At 41.7% G+C, this 24,616-nt stretch overlaps 1 protein-coding gene across 29 annotated transcripts in view; it reads right to left on the bottom strand.

Moving 5' to 3' along the window:
* Positions 1 to 5,432: 5,432 nt before the first annotated feature.
* The window catches only part of plecb (plectin b), a 146,846-nt gene continuing 127,662 nt past the window's right edge, over positions 5,433 to 24,616 (bottom strand). For all 29 annotated transcript variants that reach the window (XM_037784462.1, XM_037784463.1, XM_037784481.1 and 26 more), the window contains 10 exons: positions 24,058 to 24,236; positions 23,830 to 23,968; positions 23,310 to 23,666; positions 23,124 to 23,207; positions 22,923 to 23,027; positions 21,884 to 21,982; positions 16,670 to 20,002; positions 6,756 to 13,867; positions 6,444 to 6,536; positions 5,433 to 6,284 (listed from right to left, as the gene is read on the bottom strand). In XM_037784462.1, the coding sequence (XP_037640390.1) occupies positions 7,706 to 13,867; positions 16,670 to 20,002; positions 21,884 to 21,982; positions 22,923 to 23,027; positions 23,124 to 23,207; positions 23,310 to 23,666; positions 23,830 to 23,968; positions 24,058 to 24,236 (10,458 nt within the window). In that variant the 3' untranslated portion in view covers positions 5,433 to 6,284; positions 6,444 to 6,536; positions 6,756 to 7,705. The remainder of the gene's footprint in view (positions 6,285 to 6,443; positions 6,537 to 6,755; positions 13,868 to 16,669; positions 20,003 to 21,883; positions 21,983 to 22,922; positions 23,028 to 23,123; positions 23,208 to 23,309; positions 23,667 to 23,829; positions 23,969 to 24,057; positions 24,237 to 24,616) is intronic.

The raw sequence follows: 24,616 nt of genomic DNA, 5'->3' as shown, positions 1-24,616 counted from the left end.
AAACGATATAAACTGCTGGCATATTCATAGATGCAGTAGTTCTATCACAGGTACAGTAAATCGGTGTCTAAGATAAAACATTAGACAGCATTTTTCTCCATGATCATGGATTCTAAAGCATCTCAGTTACGCATGCCTGCCCTGCACCATGGGGACGGGGGATTATATGAATGAGAAGGTTGAACGCAACTCACTGACTTCATTTGGAGTCAGATTCCTCCCTACCCACGCAATGATAGTTGAACCAACATTTGGTAGTGCATGTTCTTTTTGTTTACTACGGAAGATTTAAAGCATTTACAAGTGGAGTCCTTGTATCTTCTAGAACAATTAAAAATGCCTTGAAAACGTAGTATTTTCAGTTTGTTTGTTCACTGTCTCACCTCATGAGGGGCCACTGTAATCCTTCTGGGTTTTATAGCCATGCTAATGATGTGACTCTAGGGATGGCAATGTAAGGCTGCCAGTCGGTTGGTCCACCACTGTGGTCCATATTGGAATATCTCAACAACTATTGGATGACTTGGCTGGACATTTGGTAGCGATATCTCAGGTCCCAGAGGATGAAGCCCACTGACTTTTCAAACACACCACCATGAGGTTGATATTTGCAGTTGTGGGTGGAATGTTTCGAACAAAATATTGCCATGAAACATTTTTAGAGACATTAATGTTCTGCACAAGATAAACTTCTCTACTAGCAACATCTTCAAGTCTTTATATTTTCTGAAATACCTGCGAAACTAATGACATCCCCACCATCCTCAGCTGTACTTTATATTTAATGCTAATCAGCGAATATTAGCATGCTAACACGCTAAACTGGGTCAACATAGTAAATACAAGACCTGCTTAGCATCAGCATGTTAGCACTGTTATTGTGAACATGTTAGCATGCTGACATTAGCATTCAGCTACTAGATGATAATGCAATGCAGTTGCATTGTGTCCCAGTGTGATGAGAACATAAGGCCCCACATGTGTCTTTAGCCTTCAGAACAACTGTAGTGGACAGACATACACAATGAGAGACAGAAAGAGAGAGAGAGAGAGAGAGAGAGAGAGAGAGAGAGAGAGAGAGAGAGAGAGAGAGAGAGAGAGACAGAGAGAGAGAAAGAGGACATGACAGATGGATTTCTTTTCATGTAGCTTGGCAGGATGCTTTGTATGATAAGTATTGTACCAAAAGTTACAAAGATAGAGATAATATGATAAGAAAATATAATAAAAACACTTTTTTAACCAAGCCTGATGATTACAGACTGGAGTGTCCAATGTCTGATCATATTCAGTAACTTGAAATGTGACCGTGGTAGAAAAAAAAGTTCTGTTGCCTCCTCAGGTAGAGGATTGGATTAAAGACATGCGGTGCTTTTCTGACAACTTTAACATAAGATATGGTGAAACAGGCAGAGAGACAACAGACGGCGGACAGGCAGTAAACCCAACTAACCCTGGGGTCCAGAGGAGGCAGCCTCATCTCCATGCTCTTCAGCCACTCTCTCAGGGCTACGATTTGACCCCTGAACTCACACTGCCATTGACTCAAATCCTCCACGTCCCTCCTAAAAAAGAGAGGAGTGTAAGAGGTTATATTGATCATCTTTTACGATCAAATATCTTAAACATATAGTCAGTAAAATGAGGTACATACACTAAAAAGGATCATCTAAATCAAGACAAATGTTGATAATCACCTTATTATTAATTTGTTTATAAAGAGAAAGATTAGGAATGTGTTTTCCTGATTCCTGATTTTTTTGTACTGTCTCAAGCTTTTAGTTTGTTGTGTCATATCATGAGCAGCATACACCATAAATGTACATAACACTTATAGTGAAACAGTGTATTTGTGGAATAACTGTAGAACTTTACTGTTGAAATTTGAATGATTATGATGGCAGGAAGCAGACAATTGGGGAAAGAGGCACAAAAGCAAAGTCAGGACCTGTACTAGAACAGGAAGAGGTAAAACAAAGCCTTCAAGAGTCATTATTCTTATCAAAGGATAATATGACCAGAGCTTGGAAAAATATCTCATTAGGGAGGCATCTGCTCTCTTTCTCTCTCTCTCTATGCCAGCTGGACTGGAACTGTAGTTTTCTTGTTTCAGTATGTTTCATTTAGATGTTTTACAGTGTGCTCACTTCACAATTCATAGCTCTGTCTTTGTGTTTCTGGCGAATGCAGACGCACCGGTCTACAAAGCTGATACAATTGAGCAACTGTCGTCACAGGCTGCGTGTTTTCTTTTAATCTGACTGTTGGTGGCCACTTTCAATCAAACTCACTTGGATTACAATAGTTGCTTCAGAATAAATTAAATTCAGCAGCTGTTATGAACCATTAATGGTTATATTGGACATAATCTGAAACTCCTTTGTAATGTTAATAATTTGTCAGTTAATCAACAAGAATGAATGACAATCGTATACATTAACATACCCATATCTCTGATCCTGTGATGTGGGTGTTGGTGATTCAAACACAGCGAATCCTTTATCCTGCAAGAGACCATTGGATAAAACAAAATAATCTTCACAATCTTGTGTCTTGCTTATTTTTATAGCATTTTCAGATGCTTGAGCAGCTGTTTATTACTGTATATACAGGATATGGTGATGCAAGTGTTTGTACACTCTCTTCTGTGTCTTCTTACCTCCCTGTCTGCAGCCTCTGATGCAGGCAGAGCCGGGAGGGAAAGGGTCAGATCAGAGTAGTCAAGGGAGCTGAGTGAAGAATTCTGGGAGGTGAATGCCCCATTTCTTCTGTTGGCAGGCTCCTCCATCAGACCCAGTGGCTAATGTTGGCATATAGAGCAAAACATATGTATTGCATCTGGTATAAAGGAATTGGGTGTAAATCCACATGCATACCAGTAATGTCCAATGGGGTGTTAATTGATGATCTAAATAGTTTCTTTTAAACCCTGATCAGAACACATTTCTGGGCGCTAGAACACATTTCTGGGCGCTAAAACAGGTATTATTGGTAGTATTGTATAATCATCAGCCTTCAAAAACGTAGTCAGACCCTCATTAATCTGACAAATACCTAATCATTGTAGTAACAATAGACCTCAGTGGGTTCATAAATATGATCACCTGTTTCACTGGTCTCATTGGGGATGAGTGTAGGTCAGTCTAACACTGCCCTCATGTGGTCAACTACTGCTTTTTCTAGAGGGAATATTCATACCACTGGGATCAAGCTACTAAGTTGATTTAACACTATTTAATCAACAAAGAGGTAAAGAAGCTAAACATTGGAAAATCGTGGTATTACCCAGTTCATACACATTATGTGCAAGACATCAAGCTCTTCCTTTTCTTTGTATATTTCTCCTGTAATAACATAAACAGGGTTCCCACTCTCTAACTGATAAAGCCAGAAGAAACAATTACACAAATAGTAACCTACAATTTGTCCTACTGACAGGGTGAACTTTTAATAATGTTACTTAACTAAATGTACAATTCAAAGTTAGAGAGTCGACGTCACTAGGATTATCAACTGCCACCGACTCTCATCACACCATACATTACTTTAGCCTCTTTACTAAGTGGAGTCTTTAATGAGGCTAATCACACTCAATGTTAGCTACCACTACAAAAGTTAGCTAGCTAGCTAGCCAGCCATTTAAAGATCCCATATCGTGCTAATTTTCAGGATCATACTTGTATTTTGTGTTTCTACTAGAACATGTTTACATGCTGTAATGTTAAAAAAAACAACTTTATTTTCCTCACAGTGTCTGCCTGAATATGCCTGTATTTACCCTCTGTCTGAAACGCTCCGTTTTAGCGGATTTTGACAGAATTGCAAAAGAATTGCATTGCTAGGCAACAGCTTGGGTCCATGTGTACTTCCTGTCAGCTGATGACATTCACATACACTGCAACCAGGAATAAACTGGGACACATTTAGAATGTTTACGTTTAAAATTGCGTCAAGGGGCTAAACATTGTATATTCGTGACATCACAAATGGGCAGAAATCCTGACGGCTTGTTTCAAACGCAGAGTTTCTGAATACAGGCTGTGTATTTCCCGGTGTATTGAGTGTTTCAATACTTTCACAGTATTTATATAGGACTTAAGCCTGCTTTATAATAAAAAAAACATGAAATCTCACTTTTTTATAATATAGGACCTTTAATGTCATGGTCCATTTTACCATTGAATTTGCAGCATTGAATTTGAAGAGACGATGCTAACCGTTAGCCTGTCGACTACTTGACTCACTTACAGTTATGCCACCAACACACATTAAAAAAACATTTCTCCTAGCCGGAGTTAAATCACACAAACCTTAAAGCTATGCAGGAAATATTATACAAGCTAGCAAGCACGTCAACTAGCAGCTGAACCGAACATGCTAGCTGTCCAATTTAACGTTTTTCAACCGTTTGATACGCGTGACGTCAGTTGGGGGTGTGTTCACAGCGTCTCCACCTGGTTTCCGCAGCATAACAGCCACCATGCAGCCTGTTCTAAATACTCTCATCCATAAACTAACGTTACCCATTTGAACGTTTATATGACCCTGAACATAACTTAGCCCTTTGGCTTTCAGATGGCAATGTTATCTAGTCCATGAGCCTGACCCCTAAAATATTCCCTTCATGCCAATTTGGAGGGACCATGTCTCATAGTGATTTTTTGAAAATGTCCCGTAGTGTTGGTAAATGCATGATAGCATTGTAGCAATGGTCTCTTTCTATGTGCTATCGCTCCTTTTTTCATCCCTGCGTCACTACACATTTCCCATGTTTTTTTTGCCATTTTACATAAAGATACAATATAAAAAGAGGGTAACCAACACAGAATATCATGAAGTCATATATCATTGTAAAGCTTAGACTATAATCTATCCATCAGTCACATATTGTCATGACACTGAGGTCAAGATAATTTGACCTTTGACCTCTAATGCTGTAAATGGGGCAAATTCTGAATGCCACTGCAAATGCCCTTAAAACATGCTTCATATTGATTAGATGTGCCCATAGATAGTTCCAGCATAAAGAGCACAAAAAGAGCTTTAAAATTATATTTTTACATTCCATCATATCCAAATTATGTATTTTGCATCATATCTCCTGAACCAAACATGATTACACAGAAAAGGTGATGTCTACCCCTGTGTTTTGATAGCCAACGTTTACAATGATACCAAACACAACATCATAAACTAATCCATTTTTGGGGAGCACACAACTCAACACAAGATTTTCCTGGACATATTTATCCCTCATTTTCCATGTTTTTTCAATGACTGCAAAATTGGTCAACTGTTTTCGAGGATGCGTGGGAACCCTGATATCAAACTAGCTGCTTTTCCTATGTAACTTTCAGCAGCACTGAAAAACATATTCTACTCTAAAAATAGCTTCAGATGCACAGATATTGATGTATGATTGACAAGAGGGCTTCTTCAGAGCATATTTATTTACAACATAGTGTTAATGTTCAAAACATACAACAGAATCCACTCACCACATCATTCAAAGTAAAATCTGTCCCATAAGCAAAACAAACCAGTTAGTTTGTAAATGGATATATTGCTAAAAATATAAATCAGCACAGCTACATCTGCAGTTGTCTTTATTTTACATTAATATTTTCCCCCAAAATATCCTTTGTAATGTTAGTAAAACATGCAAGGCAAATTCATGTTATATCAAAAACTTGATGAAAACAAAATAAAAAGATTTACAGAGGTAAAACACTTTATAGAGATACATAACAGAAATACTTGCTGCGGAAAAAATAAGTTTAAGCAAAATAAAGCGTCAAGCTCTTTTTCAGTTTGCAAAGGAAATCTGTGGCAAAATGTCAACTGAAATGAGTTAATTTGATATAATACATACATTCATGCAATGTAGTGCTGTATCGAACATGTCAATTCTCCAAATGTATTTTTTTTAGCACTTTGGTAGGACTGAATTTACAGAGAGAGAGATGATACAAAAATATATTCAGTGGATTTAAGAGCAGCTGAATGAAGATGTGCTGGTCTACCACTACAGTTAATCCCAATTTAAATGAAAGAATATGCAGATGTGTGTATGATTTGGGAGTGTTCTTTAAAAAAAACAAAAAAAAACAGGGTACGACAAGACAAATATGACTAATAGTATTCAAGTAATAAATATATGAAAAAAGGTAATGAATGAAGAGTGTTCCTAGAAAGGTATCCCAAGATGATTTCAGGTTGACTCAGCCCCAGCCTTCTTCAAATGTGATGTGCAATGGAAGAAAAGGACATACTCAATGGCAGATCTAGAAATAAAAGAAAAATAACTACGAATTAAAATCAAAATATACTAAACCATGCAGCGGGAAAAATATAAATTAAATAAAAATTGCAGAACTTGCAAAAAGCTTGGCAAATGAAATGAAAATGACATAATGTTTTCAAAAAACAGTTATACACTGTACCTGTGTAACTGCGTGAGGATGACATGGACTCGCAAATCCATCCAAGTCGAGGGGATTGTATGCTCCGGCCAACTGAGTATCTGTTCTGAGGGACTGTGGAAAAACAAGATGATAAAAAAAAAAAACTGTCAATCAGCAGTAATGACAATTTTTAATAGAAAGTGTTCACTAGTGATATCACCATGGTAGTGTGTGGGATAGGGAAAAAATGGCATAAATAAAGAACATAATCTAGGCTCTGAGATGAGATCAAAATCAACTGAAGAAATCAGACAACAAAACCAACATAAGGAAAACCAAATTTCAACTTACAAGAACCAAAATAACAGGATGCAGGTCTGTATGGGAGAGCAGGATCAAGTCTGACATCATCTTGGGATTAACCAGGAACACTCGACTGATGGTGAATACATAGAATCTAAAACTTGTGTAAAACAATGGTGTAATGAACCCTAAAGATGCAAAAGTCCACTAAATATAAATGGGCATAAGTACAAAATAACAGACAGATGTGAAACTGGTTTCAGAATAGTCTGCATAATTTTAATTCTGGCATGTCTTCTCATGGTTGTACTCCTGTAGTGTCTCATTTTATAGTGTCTCACAGGTGTATTCTTGCTGGGTATATTATTTAGTTACCCAGGCAACATTTAACATAAAAACATAACACAACATCTGTCCATACTCTATACAAACATTCAGAAAGGTGAAGGCATCTATGTATTTTAGGAGCGGTTAAAAACATTAGAACTAAGTTGACATACGGTATCTCATTAAGTAGGACTGTCGAAAAAGATAAAAAATAGACAAATATCCTTGAATTTCAAAGGAATACTGGAAAAATATCTCTGTTTGACATACATACAGTATATATTAGTTTCAGAAAGCAAGTATACAACTTTTTAACAAGTGTAAAATGAAAACTATAAATTCACTTTAAAAAAAAGCAGAAATGTCATGCTTTGCTTTGAAAAATATAAACTGACTTGGTAATTAGTACTAAAGAAAAATAATATTTTATATATCTAGCAATTCTTGCTTATGTTTCCATATATGAGGCACATGTTTAGACATCTGTTATAGATGGAAAACAAATCAATAGCCTAGGCAATTCTTGATGTGACCACATGCAGGGCAGAATAAATAAATTATATTTTCTTTGTTACTGTAACTAGTTTTTCCTATGAAAATGCAACTGTAAAGTGCCTTAGAATTGTTGGTTCTTAGACACTTGGGTTATTGTTAGAAACAGAGCTAGCTAATCAGTATCTGCGGCTGTAGCCAGTTGAGGAGGATGTGTAAGAGGAGGATGACAGAGTCATGCTGAAGCCAGCATCAATGCTGCCTCTCCTGGAGCCTGATCGGGATCCGGTCCTTGAGCCAGTCCGGGAGCCGTAGTTGGATCCAGGGTTGCTGGCATTGTAGGGACTGTAGAGGCCTTTGCTGGATTGTGAGGAGGCCTCCAGAAGTCTTAGGCTAGTTCCTTCCTCGACCATGCTTTTGTCCATGGCATCTTTGAAGGAGATTTTCAGTTTGGTTTTTGGACATGTTAGATATCTAGAATAAGAACCGACATCTCTCAGTTTCTGGGCAGTGCGGGCATCGATTGTGCCCTTCCTGATGGATTCATCTAGTGGCACTCTGCCCTCGACATCAGGCTCAATAAGTCCACCAGTCAGATATTGGACTTCAAGGAAACGCTGCCCAGCCTCATAATACAACCAGCCTTTCTTTAGAGCCTGGGAGGCAGACATCTTTACTTTAGTTCTGGGGTCTTCAAATCCATTGAATGCCTTTTGAGCCAGGTTGAGGCGATCGACCATGATTTTATCCACAAGACCTTTTTCTGTAGCCTCAATGACTGGGAATCTCTCTCCAGTTACGGGGTCAATTATTCCTCCTGTGCAGGCTTGGGCCTCCAACAATCTTTGGCCACTGATGTTGTCTATCAGGTTTCTGTGTATGGCCTCAGTGACAGACACCTTCTCCAGCGTGTCTATGTCCAATATTCCAGCTATGGGACCAGTCTCCTCTGCTGGGTCATTCCATATGACTGCAGGTGCTTTAATGGTGGGTACGGGGCTCATGGGAGAGGAGTAGGTGGAACCAGCGGTGGAACCAGTGGCGGAACCAAAGGAGGATGTGCGTGAGCGGAAGCCTCCCATGCTTCCAGAGAGCATGTCAGCAAATTCTGTGATGGAGAGGTTTCCAGATCGGTATGAATCAAGGGCTTTCTGGTCAATGAGGCTACGAGTAAGAGCATCATCAACGTCGTACTGTCTCCCTGACCTCCTGTCAATGATGATGGATTTGGAAGTACCATCAGAGGAGGTCATTGTGATCTCTTCCCATTCGCACTCCTGCTCAGCAAGCTCCAGGTAGGTTTGGTGGTCAATGAGTCCCTTTCTGTAGGCCTCGTACACAGTCATTTCTTTGCCAGTCTCCGGGTCTACGATGACAACTCTGCGTTTACGAACTGAGGATTTGGAGGAGGTCTTCCTTTCCCGCTTCTTTTCTTTCAATAGCAGGAGCACCAGCCCAGTGTCGGGATCAGTGATACACCTCTCCATGAGCCCGAGGTAGGTTAGGTTTTCCTCAGTGTTGGGATCAAAGAAGCCTTTAGTGTCATCAGATGGGTCTGTCAAGATCTCATTCATTTCCTCATCAAAGAAGCCACGTTTGTAGGCCATCTCAACTGGCAGTCGGTGACTTTCCTCTGGGTCAATGATTCCACCCGTGGCAATCTGGGCTTCCAGGAGACGGATACCATGATCTTTCAAGATGAGCCCCTTCTGCATCGCCTGGAACAGGGAGATTGTCGTGCCTGAATACGGATCTCTATATCCTGTCACTGCACGTTCAGCAGAGAGGAGCTTGTCTTTGAATTCGGGTCCTACGATTCCCATTCTCACTGCTTCATTGACAGTCAGTTTGAGGTTTTTGATTGGATCAATGACATATCCTGTGGATGCCTGTGCCTCAAGGAGTTCAAACGCTGTGCCTGGCCTAATCATGTTCTTCTTCATGGCCTGGTAAATTGATAGACGATCCTTTGTAGACTCTACAAATACACCAGCAATACAGCTTGTGCCCTCAAGGTACCTTGATAGTTTAGCGCTAACCTCCTCCACTGAGATAGTACCATTATACAGTGCAGTGACAGTCTCCTGGTCAATAATATTACAGCGGATCAGCTCCTCGATTGTGATCTGTTTCCTCAGACCCTTAAACATCAGCCTCTTGTCTCCCAGGACGAGTAGGCGCAACCCACCATCTAACTTGCATGTCCTGAGCAGCTGTGCATAAGACAGCTTCTCGTCAGTGACGGGGTCAACAAATCCTTTAACACTGTCAGTCAGCTTCTCGTTGATTTCCTTGTTGATGTAACCTCTTTGCATGGCAATGTCTGCTGGCAGGTGGATCTGGAATTCAGGATCAATAATACCACCAGTGGCGGTTTGTGCCTCTAACATTTTCAGAGCATAATCCTCTGGAACAAGACCCTTTTTCATGGCCTGGAAGAGAGATATGGGTTTACCACTGTATGGATCTTTGTATCCTGTGACTGCTCTCTCAGCTGACAGAAGTCTGTCATGGATCTCAGGGCCGACAACACCCTTACGAACAGCTTCGTCAACCGTGAGCGTTTCATTTTTGACTGGATCGACAATGAATCCTGTTGCAGCTTGTGCTTCTAGGAGGCTGAGGGCTTGTTCTGGTTTCAAAAAATCTCTCTTCATTGCTTGGTATATGCTTATCTTGGAGCTTGAGTCTGTTGTGACCCCAGCAACACAGCCTGTGCCATAGAGATACTGTTTCACACTGGTCATCTCCATTATATCACGGATGTCCCTCGTGCCCCGTTTAAGGAGGTTGTATGTCTCCAAGTCAATGATGCGGGCATTGTAGAGCTCCTCAATTGTTATTCTTCTCCTGATAGTCGTACATGACAGTGGACTATCATGTCTGACGATCTCTCTCTGCTCCATGATCTCAATAATAATGATGATCATCCGCTCTTTTGTGATTTTACCAGAGCGATATTCATCTATGAGCTTCTGCCTCTCTTGCTCCGGAAGTAAATTGGAGTTCATGATTTCCCACAGATTCACTGGTTTATCAGCAAGACCCTCGATTGGAATGTCAATCTGGGTGCCTGTCAGGTCACTCTGTGTTTGTTCCTCTGTGTAGAGGTATGTCTTCTCCACAACAGTTGGAGACTGAGGCTTGGAGAGCGGAAGGATCCACAGGCCTGTCTCTGGATCTCTGTGGCACTTGTCTTTAAGCTGTTTGTAGGTGACTTTTTCATCAGTTTCTGGGTCTGAGAAAGCCTTGTTATCATCAGAGGGTTCAGACAGAATCTTGGCAGTTTCTTTGCCGAAAATGTTCTTCTGATATGCAACATCAGTTGGGACACGGTGGCTGTTTACAGGGTCAATGATTCCTCCACTGACCATTTGTGCCTCTATCAGTGGCATGCCATGCTCTTTTGGGATGAGCTCTTTTTGCACTGCTTCAAAGAGGGAGATTTTGTTGCCAGTGAATGGATCTTTATAGCCAGTGACAGCCTTTTCTGCAGAGAGAAGTTTTTCATGTAGCTCTGGACCAACAAGACCTGACTTCACTGCCTCATCTACTGTCAGGCACTGGTTCCTCACTGGATCTACGAGGAACCCAGTGGCAGCCTGGCTCTCAAGAAGTGAAAGACCTGTGTCATGTCTGAGGAGCTTTTTCTTCATAGCATGATAAATGCTTATTTTCTCTTTGGTTGGCTCCAGGTAGATGCCAGCGATGCTCTCAGAGCCCTGGAGGTATTTATTGACATTGGGATTCTCACTGACTTGCTTAGGTGTTGTTTTGCCTTGTTGAAGGAGGTCAAAGGTTGGTTTATCGATGATTTTGGACTCATACAGAGAGCCTGCTGGGACAGGAGCTCTAAGTCCCTTGAAGCTGGACTGTTCTTGCTTCTTGGCCTCTCTCTCATCTACAATTGTGACGACAATCTTGGTTATCCTTTCAATTGTAATCTTTCCTGACCTAAACTGTCTGAGCAGGTCAAGCCTTTGTTCCTCAGTGAGATATTCTGAGTTGATGATTTCCCAGATGGTCATCTTCCGGCCCTTAAATGGTCCAGAGTCAAGCTCCACAGTTGCCTGAGTCATAGCCTCCTTTGTCTGGGAATCGGTGTATGTTGGCTCCTCCTTTGCATTGATTGCTTCATCAGAAAGAGGCAGAAGCTCGAGACCAGTTTTTGTGTCAGTGACACATCTCTTAAAGAGCTGTGAGTATGTGACATTTTCTTTTGTGTTGGGGTCAAAGAAGCATTTAGTTTCATCAGTAGGGCTGTTAAGAATCTGTTTCATTTCGTCATCAAAATAATTTCTCTTGCAGGCCACATCATGAGGAATGAAATGGCTCTTCACTGGATCAATGATACCACCGGTGGTCATTTGGGCATCGAGCAGTCGGATTCCTTGTTCTTTAGGTATCAGATCTTTTTTCATTGCTTGGAACAGAGATACAGTCTTTCCAGTATAAGGATCTTTGTAACCTGTAACAGCTCGCTCTGCAGACAGGAGTTTTTCATGCAGCTCAGGACCAACAACACCTGCTTTGACGGCTTCATCAACAGTGTACCTCTGATTATTAATGGGATCGACCACATAGCCTGTTCCTGCTTGGGCTTCAAGCATATGCAAGGCAGGCCCTGCCCTCATCATGTCTTTCTTCATAGCTTGATAGAAGGACATTGTCTCCTTGGATGAGTCGATAACTACACCTGCAATGCAGTCTGTACCCTTCAGTGCTTTGTGGACAGGCTCCATTTCAGACACCTCTTTGACTGTCTTATTGCCCTTGTGCAATTTGTTGAAGAGGTCTTTATCAATGATTTTGGATTCCAGGAGTTCAGTGGCTGTGACAGGTGCTCTCAGACCATCAAAGGTGATCTCGTTCTTCTTCTCTTTCTCCTCTGCCAGGGTGATGACAATCTTAACGATTTTTTCGATTGTGATTTTGCCCGTCTTGTATTGACGGAGAAGGTCCTTCTTCTGGTCCTCAGAGAAGTACTCGGAATTGATTATTTCCCAAATGGTGACAGTCTTTCCCTTGAATCGTCCAAAAGGCACGGACACAGTTGTTTTGCTGAACACGTCCTTGGTCTCCTCCTCTGTGTATATACTTGAGCACTGAGCTGCTTTGTCTGTGATGGGCAGGAGTAGCAGACTGGTGTCAGGGTCTGTAGTGCATCTCGCCATCAGCTCAGAATATGTCAAAGGTTCCTGAGTGCTGGGGTCAAAGTATCCCTTTGTGTCATCTGAAGGTTTCTTCATAATCTTACTCATTTCTGCATCATATTGTCCCTGTTTGTAGGCTATTTCATTGGGTACACGGTGGCTATTGATAGGGTCGACGATGCCACCAGTTGCAAGCTGAGCCTCAAGGACTCTGATGGCATCATCACGTTCAATCAGACCCTTCTTCATAGCTTCAAAGACAGAGATCTTCCCGCCAGTGTATGGATCTTTGTAGCCAATAACTGCCCTCTCCGCTGAAAGCATTTTGTTGTGCAGTTCAGGGCCGATCAGGTCTTCCTTGACAGCTTCATTAACAGAAAGTTTCTGGTTCTTAATAGGGTCTAACATGTAACCTGTGGCTGCTTGGGCTTCAAGAAGGATCATGGCTGTGCCTGGAGTAATCTTCTTCTCTTTTGATGCTTGATAGATTGTCATTTTTTGATTAGATGGTGTCAAAATGCCAGCAATGCCGTTCTTTCCTTTAAGAGTTGCTTTTAGTTTTTCAGTCTCACCAAGCTCTTGAACAGTGGTATTGCCTTTTTTTAGCTTGTCAAAGTCCTTCTTGGATAAAAGGCCGACGTCATGAAGTCTCTGTGCAGGTACCTTATTACGGATGCCGTCAAAAGCCAAGGGATCTGGTTTCTTCTCCACACTGTCTACCGCATCACCGGCATTTTGGCCATTTAAAACTGTCTCTGTTGGCTGAACCTTTTCAACATGGATGGGCTCAGGGTCTTTCTGTGCTTCCTCAAGCTGATGCAGTTTGTCGCGCAATTTCTGGTTCTCTTCTGCAAGGATCCTTTCCTGCTCTAGTCTCTTCCTCTCTAGTTCCTGCATTTCTTTTTGCTTGTTGAGCATCTCTTTCTCAGCCTCTTTCTGCTTATTGAGGGCCTCATCCATGGTGGCGTGGAGTTTCTTCTTCTCCTCCTCCATCTGCTGTCTCTGGCGGTCCTGTTCATCTTTGAGAGCTTTGGCCTTTTTGACTTCCTCTTCAAACTGGCTCTCGAGCCTCTTTTTCTCATCTTCAATTAGCTTCTCCTTCGTCAAAAGCTTCTCCTTTTCTGTCAGGAATGTCTGCTGGAGCATGATCTTCTCTTGCTCAATTTGTTTCTGCTGTGCATCAGCCATCTGATGAAAAAATAGAAAACATAAGTTACAATCGGTATATAGGTGAGGCACAAATATTCTGCACACATTTTTTTTATCTCAATTGTTTATTTAATTTGTAATGGATACAATTGGTACAATGCACTCTGCTTATGGAGATAAAATAATCCCTAATTGAAGTTATATGTGTACTTTTCTGCAGTTGTTTTTAGGATTATCATTTAAATTTGATTGTTCAGTATTTTTCCAAATGTACTCTTTCTTCACCATCCTTGTTTAAAGATTCAAGATAATAAATTGTTGTATTGATGTAAATTTTTTGTATTTACTCCTACATTATAGTAGTCCAGAACAACCATGAGAATGACTATCCTCAACTATTAAAAAATTAAGAGCAAAAAATGTAATTAATTTTGAATAAATTGTCACAATCCCTTTTTTAAGAAACATTTTGATGTGAGTGTCCTGCCTAAAAGAATTTGGACAGAACATTATCTGCATGGACACGATTATTGCCGTCTTGGAATTGATTATCACCTTCAACTCATCGTATATGTAACATGTATGTAATGATACACACAATTCACTATCTTCATTCTAAAAATATATTGATTACAAAAGTAAAATTAAAATAATCACGCTCCAGGTAATTTTGTACTTGGAGTGGACTTTGTAACCTCATATAATGAATCTGCAAAACTAAGTAAAGTAAGTCCAAAATACTAGATTCATTTTTGTAAGAACTTGTTTGTGGCTCTGCTTATCAAGAGGTCGCACTGGACTGAAATAGCACTACAAAGGACCCTGAACATTTAAAAAAAAAATTAGGGTACTCTACGGTGGCCCTGAAGCTCAACACACTGCAAATTAAGAAAACAAATGCAACTCATTTTGCCTCATTTTAAACCATTAATCAAACAATCTGCAATTTATTTTTGTCCTTGAATGTTATTTGGTGACAATTCTGAAAGAAACTATAGCCAGCTAAAGCTATAGCCTGTTACACACTTAATTGTGTGTATTTCGTCAGATTATTTGAAAAAACTTAACTTCCTTTTAGCTAATTTTCCAACACCTCTGAGCCAACTTCAATAACTTCATAAGCCAAAAACCATGGTAACAACATGCGTGTCCCAGCATTGTGCATCACTTTGTAGTGTCCCCTGGAAACAGTTTCCGTTGTGTTGTGTGCTACTTGTAGCGCATTTAAGTATTTGGTTGTATTTTGTCTATTTGGTTATTTTTTTCTAAATGCATGTGTTGTCAAATTGTTGAAGATGTTTTCTTCATTTGCTTGTATTTGGTCTATTTGCCTGTGTTTTCTTAATGTGTTGTATGTTGAGCTCTCAGGGTCACCGTAGTACGCTGCCTGGAAGTGTTTCAAATCGGTTGAGAAAAGTCACTGACACGGTCAATCTGGATTATGATGATCTAGATTTGAGTCTATAGTTTTTGTATAAATATGAAAAGCTTTTACAAACTGACAATTAAATGATAAAATTTTCTGCTAAATTGTGGAAACAATAAATTGACAAATGCCATGACGCTATTTTGCTGGCTCTCAAATGTTTGGATTGTACAGTTTTTGTGTTATTTCATGTATTGTAACAGTGAATCTTGCATAGCAATTTAGTGCTAACTATTGGATAACAGTAATTGTATTTCACATGTTGGTTAAACTCTAAGGTGTTTCATATTTTAAATCGCAAGGGACAGAATATAGGATGACACGTCATGTGATACTTAGTTTATGAGGGATTATACCCTCAGATCTGTATGATACACAGTTTGCATGGACTCTGGGATGGTACCCTTTCAAATAGTTAAACATTAAAGGAATACTCCACTGTTTTTCAACTTTACCTTTGTGTATTCTAATGATTCTAATGATCAAACCAACAATGCTCCCAAATTCAGTGCATGGCATATACTATAGCACTTCTCCCCTCTTCCACTAGGGGTGATGGATAAACCAAGGGGTTGGGGTTGTGGATGAAGCCAACATACACTTGTCAAAAGGGAAGTAATGTCTGTTGAATGCCTTTTGGGTCAACTGATGCACACCTATAGTGCATATCATGGTCATGACAGATGGAGGGCTCAATAGGTATGGTGACAAATGATTTAGCATGTCAATGTTGGTGACAGAGTTTTGCTTGCCAAATACATACAGTATATCTGGTGGGGTGGAGTCTTGTTAGGTGAGGTGTCTGCATATCTTAACACAGCATTCACGATGAATACTGGGTATTGTTACAAACGGGAGAGTGACTGTAGTGTTCGAATGCATCTTTTTATCCTGTAATTACAGCTTTGGCTACCATCCATGATAAATGCAGTGGAATGTTGATATAAAACTCATTCAGCACTGGCATAAATTTTCCTAGAAGTTTAGGTTCTAGTAAATCTGTGGGTGAATGAATTGTAATGCAAGGCTGTCTCTCTAATCGCTCTTAAGTTGAACATTTTGGCTAAATTGCTAATGGCATATCATAATTTTAATCATTTCAGTCCGGCTTCAAATGATGTCACTTCTTCTGGAGCTGAATTGCAACTGAGTTTTGAAACTGAAAGAAATATGAAGCATGTCTCAAAATGAAGAAACATTCCAGGATATGAGGGGACATTCAGGATGTGATCTGCATGAGCACAGTGCACTGTAAAGAAAAATTAAAATCATAATTTCAAATCAAAGATATGGTTTCATGATTAGTATAATCAGAGAAGGGGATAGAGGAAATTTAAAGAAAGAAGTGTGTTAGTTTTCAAGATAGAGTTAACAATGACATAAGCTGCTCTGTTATGCCATTTTTGACACAATACCTCTTTAGATTTATTTTGAAGTTCTTCTGCCTCCTGTTTCAGTCTAGCCTTCTCCCTCTCTAGGTCTGCGATTGTGTCGCGTAAGTCGCCAGCCTCTTTGCTGGTATTTTCCACTACAGTCATATTTGCTTTGGTGGCTATCTCAGTCTCATGAAGGCGGGCAGCGATGTTATCCGCTTGTTTCTTGAATTTTTTAGCCTCCTTCTCAGCTTTGGCCTGGGCTTCACTGAGCTGAGAAACCTGAAGTTTGAGTTTTTCGGCTTCAGCTACGATCTCCAATTGCCTTTTCCTCTCTGCTTCGAGCGACCTCTGGTATTCCTCCGTTTCCTCCTCCAGGCGCTGTTGCATTAGTTGTTTATCCTCCAGCAGCTTTTGGGCCTGCTCCTGAGCCAAGTCCTTCTGTCTTTGGAGCATCTCTGCCTCAGCTTTAAGCCTAGATGCTTCCTGTATGGCCTGCATTTTCTCTTTGAGCATTTTCTCTGCAAGAGCTCGTTGCTGATTGAGGTCGTCTTCTGCCATCTGTCTCAAGCGTGCAGCCTCTTGTGATTCGACACTAAGTTTGGCAGCGTCCTCTGCAAGGTTTTTCATATTTTCAGCCTCGTCGGCGAGGAACTTCTGTGTGTTGGCTTTGTCTTTCTTGATGAGGCGTGCATTTTCCTCCTCAATTCTGGTTTTCAGTTTGAGTAGCTCCTCCATCTGGACCTTGACTTTGAACAGCTCCTCCTCCACCTGGCCCCTTTGATTGACAGCATCGTTGACCTCATCCTTCAAGCGGTGCAGCTCGTCATCCAGGAGGGATTTCTGTTCATCAGTATCATCAAGCTTCAGTTTAACCTTTGTGAGCTCTTGCTCCACTAGGAACTTCTGTTTCAGTGTTTGCTCTGCCAGTTTTTTGTGCTTTGCCATTTCGGCGTCGGCTTGTTGCTTCTGCTTGAGTGCCGAACTCTCTGCTTGTGCTCGTTTAGCAGCTTCAAATTCAGCCTCCTTCCTCAACCTCTCGGCGTCCTCCTGAGCTTTGGCTTGGTTCGCAGCTTCTTGCTCAGCGGCTGCCTTTTGCCGTTCGGCTTCCTCTGCTTGTTGGCGGAGGAGAACTGCCTCCCTCTCTGCCTTCTCCCTAGCAGCCTCTGCCTCTTTGGCAAGCTTCTTGGCTTTCTCGTACTCTTCCTTGAGCTTCTGCTGCGTGATGCTGTCTTCCTTCTGTTGGGCAAGGACACTTTGGACTTGCTGCTCAGCTGCACTGCATTTCAGGGCTGCTTGTTGGGCGCAAACGATCTGTTTGTCTGCTTCGACGTCGGCCTCGTCTTTCTGCTTTCTGGCTTCTTCTGCTTTCTTTTTCAGACGGTCAAGCTCGTCCTGGGCGGCCTTGCGTTGTCTGGCCGCCTCTTCCTCTGCAGCAGTGATCTTCTTAACCTTTTCCTCTGCTTCCCTCCTCCTCTTCTCCTCCACGAGGGCAAGCTTCCTTAGTTTCTCCGCTTCCTCCTCTGCTCTTAGTTTGCTTTGTTGTGTTTCCTCTGCAATGTTCTTCAGTTTGTTCAGTTCTAGCTCCAGGTCAAGTTTTCCAGATGAAGCCTTCTCAAAGTTGAGCTTCAGAATTCGGATTTCTTCTTCAACAACTCGCCTCTGTTTCAGTGTGTCGTCTACTATTGCCTTTTGTCTTTCCATTTCAGCCTCAGATGACTTTTTGAGTAGGATGATCTTTTCCTCAATCTCTTTCTTGTGCTGGTTGGCCTGGTCTTCGAGAGCTTTCCTCTGGTAAGACTCGTCCTCAGCTTGCCGCCGGAGTCTCTCGTTTTCTGCCTCCTTCTCTTTCAGGGCAATTTCAGCCTCTGTTTTTGAACGGGTGGCGTCGCTGATCGCAGTCAGTTTCTCTTTGAGAATCCTCTCAGCCTCTGCTCTCTGGCGAGCTGCCTCTTCCTCGGCGACTTGCCTCTGATGCTTGGCCTCCTCGGCGATAGCTCTAAGCCTGCTTGCTTCCTCAGCCACTTCCTTCATCTTGCTGGCTTCGGCCTCAAGAAGCAGTTTGCTCCTCTCTGTGTTGGACATGGTCTCCTTTTCTGCCTTGTACTTGAGCTGAGTGAGGACGTCCATTTCACTCCTCACTTTGGCCAGTTCATCCTCCAGCTGTTTCCTTTGTTGCTGCGCTGCAACGACTTCATTCTTCAGGCGGTAAAGTTCATCTTCGAGGAGAGATCTCTGCTGTTCTGCGTTGTCAAAGTCGGCCCTGAGCCGAATCAGTTCCTGTTCTGCAGTGAGTTTCTGCTGAGCTGTGCTTTCAGCTACCTTCCTCTGCCTCTCGAGTTCTTTCTCGGCCATTTCTTTCTGCTTCAGGGCGGACTCTTCAGCTTTCGCTCTCTTTTTGGCTTCACGCTCAGCATCCTCCTTTTGTTTCTCAGCGTCTTCTTGAGCGAGGCTCTTTTTGTGAGCTTCTTCCTCAGCCTGGAGCCTCAGACGGAGGGCCTCGTTAGCTTTTTGCCTCCACTTATCAAGCTCTTTTTCGGCCTCTTCTCTGGCATTTATCGCATCCTCCTGTTGCTTCTTGAGACGTTCCGCTTCTTGTTGCAGCTGAAGGACAGCGCCGTGCTCTTGTTTGAGTGACTCTTCCAACTTGGAGGTCTTTTCCCCAAAGGAGTTTTGTGTGCTGAGGAGATCAGCTGCGGCACTCTTCTGGGCCACCTCGTAAGCGACATTGATTTGTCTGTCCTTTTCAATCTCCGCTTGCTCCACTTGCCTTGCGGCCTCCTCGGCCTGCCTCTTGAGGTTTTCGAGGTCTTCCAAAGCTTTCTGCTTTTGCCTAGAAGCTTCTTTCTCCGCCTCAGATTTGCGTTTGAGTTCCTCCTCTGCCATGCGCTTTTTCTGGGTCTCTTCATTGACTTGTTTGTGGAGCTTCGCAGCCTCTTCCTGGGCGGCCTTTCTGAGTCTCTCAGCTTCGGCTGCTCGTTCACGGAGTTGCGTGAGCTCAGATTCAGCGGTAGACTTTTGTGTTAGTGTCGTCTCAAGTTGGATCCTGATGATGTGGATTTCCTCCTCAATCTTGGTCCTGCTGTAAAGAGCCTCATCCACCTGTTGGCTTTTGTTCTTGATCTGCTGCTCTGAGAGGTTTTTGAGCTCATGCAGTTCCAGCTGGATGTTGTGCTTTTGCTTCTCTGCATTTACAGCAGCGACCTCTCTCTTGCTTACTTCTTCCTGCATTCTGAGCTTCAGCTCTTGTGCCTCTTTCTCAGCTTTGGCACTGGCCTTTGCGTGAGCTGCAGCTAACTGCTTCTGTTTGTCTAACTCGGCCTGCATCTCGGCCATTTTTTTCTGCTCTTCCGCTTTGAGTTTCTTTGCAGCTTTCTGCATTAGTGGAAGCAAATGGTAAAGAAAGGATTATAAACAAGCATGACATGTTAAAGGTAGCACTTTACATTTACCAGCTCAAAACAGTGTGGATTAAAATTGTAATTACTGCAGTAATCACAGCCTAATCACACACGCAATGAGAGCGGCTTAATGTACTGCGTTACCCAGGCAATGTTAATGTTAAAGTTAGCTCAAAGATCAATCACTAGATGCAAATTAGATGCACATTCATCAAAATTATGTTAAAGTCACGATGCAAGTAAAACAATTAATGACAAGACAATTCAGGAAAAAATGGGATGGTGGGGGATGAATCACTTAATGTATGGAAACAAAATATCACTTCACAACACAGCAAGAAAATCATATGGCATGCGACTGTAGCTGTAGCACTAACTTCCAATAACTACCTCATAATTATGTTCCAATATAATGTATGTCTACAATTTAGTTTTAATTATTGTCAAATTGTTTAATATTTGTTTTTGTTGAGTGGCAGGAATAGTCTTATATTCATGTATGTAATAAAGTATGTATTGTATAATAATCATAATATATAAATAATAATAATGATAATAATAATAATAATAATAATTTATTGTATATAATCACTATGTTTGTACTATGATGTAAATGTGTGCAGTTGTTTAAGTTAGGTTTCTGATGCACATAAAAATGTTTTGTTTTTTTATTTAGGACTAAATGCTTCACGTTAAGAGTATTATTCACACCATTCATTTAGACTAGTTTCTATCTCATCCCATGCACTGGGGGTTCTTTAAATCACTTTTTGCCACAGAAATGGAATGAAAAGGAAAGGCAAAGTCAAGAATAAAAGATTCAGATGAACTTAGGAAACCAGTTTATGACTCCAGGAATGTAAGAAGCATTGTAATGTGGGTTAAAGAATATATAGTTTAAGGAAGTGCGGACAATTACTGTATTTCTATAAAAGGCTGCAGTGAAAGCAAGACAAATAAATACACCATGAAAAGCCAAAATGCAGTTTGAGAGAGAGACAGATGTATTAGGACGACAGAGGGAATGGAAATCACACGGTACAGCAGAAACACTGAATTATTTACCTCTTTAATGCTCAAACAAGTTAAGCATTCATCATGGCAAAGCACTGGCAAGCAGTTAAGAGAAGCAAAGAAACAAACAAAACATTAGGGTTAGAAAATAAAGTTAAACTTTGTGTTAATTTAGGGGGGGGGGGGGGGGGGGGGGGAAGAGGTGAGCTGAAGACTATGATAACCAGGCTGAAACATAAGAGTCTTCACTTCGCTTTTAACCTCAGGAAATGAAGTGGCCAGACGGATAAGAAAGGAAAGGAAGACCGTAGTGAAAGAAAGAACCCCTCACTCTTAATCTACTACGTCACAATACACAATGAATGGAGATGGAGTACGAACACACAGTGTGCTGTATTTACTCATTCTAGTTTCAGACTGACATTGAGAATCATGGTCTCAATGATCTGTTAAAATACTGTATTCACTTGAATAAACACTCAAACCTCGTGCATCATATTTGTTCTCTCTCACTAATCCTTTGTCTTGATATAATAATAATAAATATATATATATATAAAAAAAAATGTTCTTCTCTAGCTAATAGATCAGCTACAGTATGCCAATGTTTCAAGCGTAACCAGTGCAAAGGAACTATTTGTCACCCGTACATTGATGTAATGCGTGTGCGTGAGTGTATGTGTGTGACACACAGTGCGTGCAAGCATGCGTTTTGGTGATCGGCGGGTAATCTCGTTTGTTGGTTGGTTGTTTGTTGTTTGGTTGGTTGATTATTTGGTTGGTTGGTTAGGTTAATGTTAGAATTTAGTTTGTTTGGGATCCTCAGCCAGTTGTCACGCACCTCGTCGTCCTCCAGGCGGCGCTGCGAGTCGGTGATGAACTTGATGTACTGACTAGTCAGAGTCATCAGCTCACTGTAGCGGGTCCTCAGTGTAACATACTGATACAGGGAAGAAACAAACAACAACACTCTGTGTCATTTTCAGCTTCATGTCGATGTCTTTTTCACAGTGAAACCAGCTTATGGTTAAAGCGTAACTTCTGCATTTCTCAACCTGGAGTGACTAATGGGGACAACAATTTTTAAAATTGGTCAAGTATTGAGGGATAACGCTGTAAACGAGCCGCGAAATGAGCTGCGAGGGGCCAGTCAGCAGCGTCAATGTAACGTTACGTCCACTAACAGTGATTGTCTTTGCCACTGACAGGCTCAGGTCGTTATTATAAGTGTCTGACAACATTATGGAAAGGACATTTTTCTTACCTTTTTTCTTGATCCCGTCTGTTTGCTATTATGTCCACGTCCCGCTCAAGGAGAAGTCTCATTGTGAAATCTGAATATCCGTATAACACTGGCTCAAATAAATACGGGTTGCCATTGAATTCAAAGACCTCATCCACGTTGTTGAAATCATCTAAATATTCAGCCATGACATTGATAAATCTTTTCTGTACTCCAACAGAACAAACTATGCCTGTGCCAGCTGGTACTCGTGTTTCCACCATGGATGTATTCCACTATTTCACGTCACCTCGCCAGATTTCAGAACAAGACTTCTCCTTGAGCGAGACTCTCTCCATAATGTCAGACATTTATAATAACAATCAGAGCCTGTCACGGTAAAAACAAGCACCGTTAGTGGACAAAAACGACGGTGTCGGCTTAGCACCATATTGCAGCCTGTGAGCAGTTGCCGTCTACAGCGCTCTCCCTCAATACTGGACCAATTTCAGAAACTTTTGTCACTATTAGTCAGTTAGACACAAACACATGGGAAAATAGGGTCCAGGTTGAAAAAATACCAAAGTTACCCTTTAAGTTATCAACATAGTCACTATTTTCTGGAAGCTGTATCCAACATGGCTTCTAGGAAACACACCTCCTGAATGATGTTGTCAGAAGCAGAATCTAGTTTGGTTTTCTTCAAGGGAGAATCATGAGGATCCATGTGAGCTCTGTAGGCGACCAACTGGAGTTCGTAGTCCTAATTGAAAAAAGGGACATTCTCCATACATCAAAGTACTTTCTCTAAATACTCCAAATGACAATATTTACAATGCAAACTAGCGTTAATGCTCACCTTGATGGTATCAATGTATGCTTTAGCATAATTTTGACACTCATCAACATTTTCTTTGTTATTCTCAATCTCCTCCAGCAGTTTCTGTTTTGAAAAGGGTTTAAATTAAGAGTTAGGCTTACTAGTTTCGATTAGAAAAGAAATGACAATAAGAACGCTGGTAACACCAAGCGGGACACAATATACCTTCTCCTTCGACAGTTGTTCTTTCAGCGTTTTGGTGTCAGTGATTTGCACGGCCTGGATCTTCTCCTGCCTCTGCTTGGCGTCGCCAATCCAGTTGATCAGCCAATCGTAGCTCTCGCGGTAGTAGCCCTGCTGGCGGCCGAGCTGCTCCAGCTCTCTGTTGCGAATGTCGATCTGGCTGAACACGGCCTTCCAGCGGTCCTGAAGACTGGACAGGTGCTGGCGGTAGTGGTCCAGCTCGACGTCACGCTCGCTGTGCACGCGCGACATCTTGTCGCTCACTGTGGTGGCCTTCCTCAGCTCTTCTTCCAGAGAATCGAACACTGGCTGTTCGCCCTCTGCCTCATTTCGCATTTTCTACGGATATCCACACAAACAGCAGTGAGCAAACAAGGTCAGCATCACCAGTTAGGCCCAACTACGTAATGGGAACAGTTCCCGATTGGCTGATAGGATGATTATTTTTTTTTTCTCCTCTAACAGATGTTGACATCTCGTAAAAGAATGATATGCAGTTTACCTTAAGCTTTGCTCTGTAAGCCTCTACTTCCTCGCCATCTCTGGGCACGTTGTTAACCTCGCGCAGACAGTCCTCATACTGCTTGAGAACTCCCTCAGCACCCTGTGTGTTACGGATGACCATCTCCACAGTCTTCAGCCTGGGGGAAAGAAAGAAGAAGTAAATAAAGTAGTAAGGCATTAGTGCATCTTTTCTTAACTCTCAAGAGTAACTGGCTCATTGACTCACTTCTCGAGATAAACCGAGGAGAGCATGTAGGCGTGATCCATCTTCTGCACAGTGAGGTCAAGCTCTGAGCGCAGGACGGGAGCTGAGGCGGACTGCTGAGGGGAGGCCAAGACCTCTTGTGTCCTCACAGACACCTTATCCAGGTCCTTCTTGAGGCCCTCGAGCTTCACCTGGACTTTCTGTACAACAGAAGAAGACAACGAGAGTTAGCAACTTGTAAAGAGTAAAAAAAATCCAAAAATGTGCTAGAAGGCACTTTTATAATTTAAAAGAAACCTGTGCCAGGATTAGCCAGATGTGCTGCACAACATTTTACCAGTCAGATCAGCAGGGAGCTGAGCAGCTGCAGTAGGAGAGCAGCCAGCAGGCCGACTACAATCTCTGCAACTCTCCCTGAAAGCAATTACAATTCTCTGCTGTATTTTCACACTCTTAGCTACACTGATTGAAGATCTTACTCCAATTCTACAGTATGCCCAGTGGTTTAGTTCTTCTTTCCACCAATCCTGCCTATCACTGCCCCTTACAGAATTAGCAAATTACCATTTTACCTTCCTCT

Source organism: Sebastes umbrosus, chromosome 11, assembly GCF_015220745.1.
Source record: "Sebastes umbrosus isolate fSebUmb1 chromosome 11, fSebUmb1.pri, whole genome shotgun sequence".
Taxonomy (NCBI): Eukaryota; Metazoa; Chordata; class Actinopteri; order Perciformes; family Sebastidae; genus Sebastes; species Sebastes umbrosus.
This window is presented reverse-complemented; position numbering and strand designations above follow the sequence as displayed.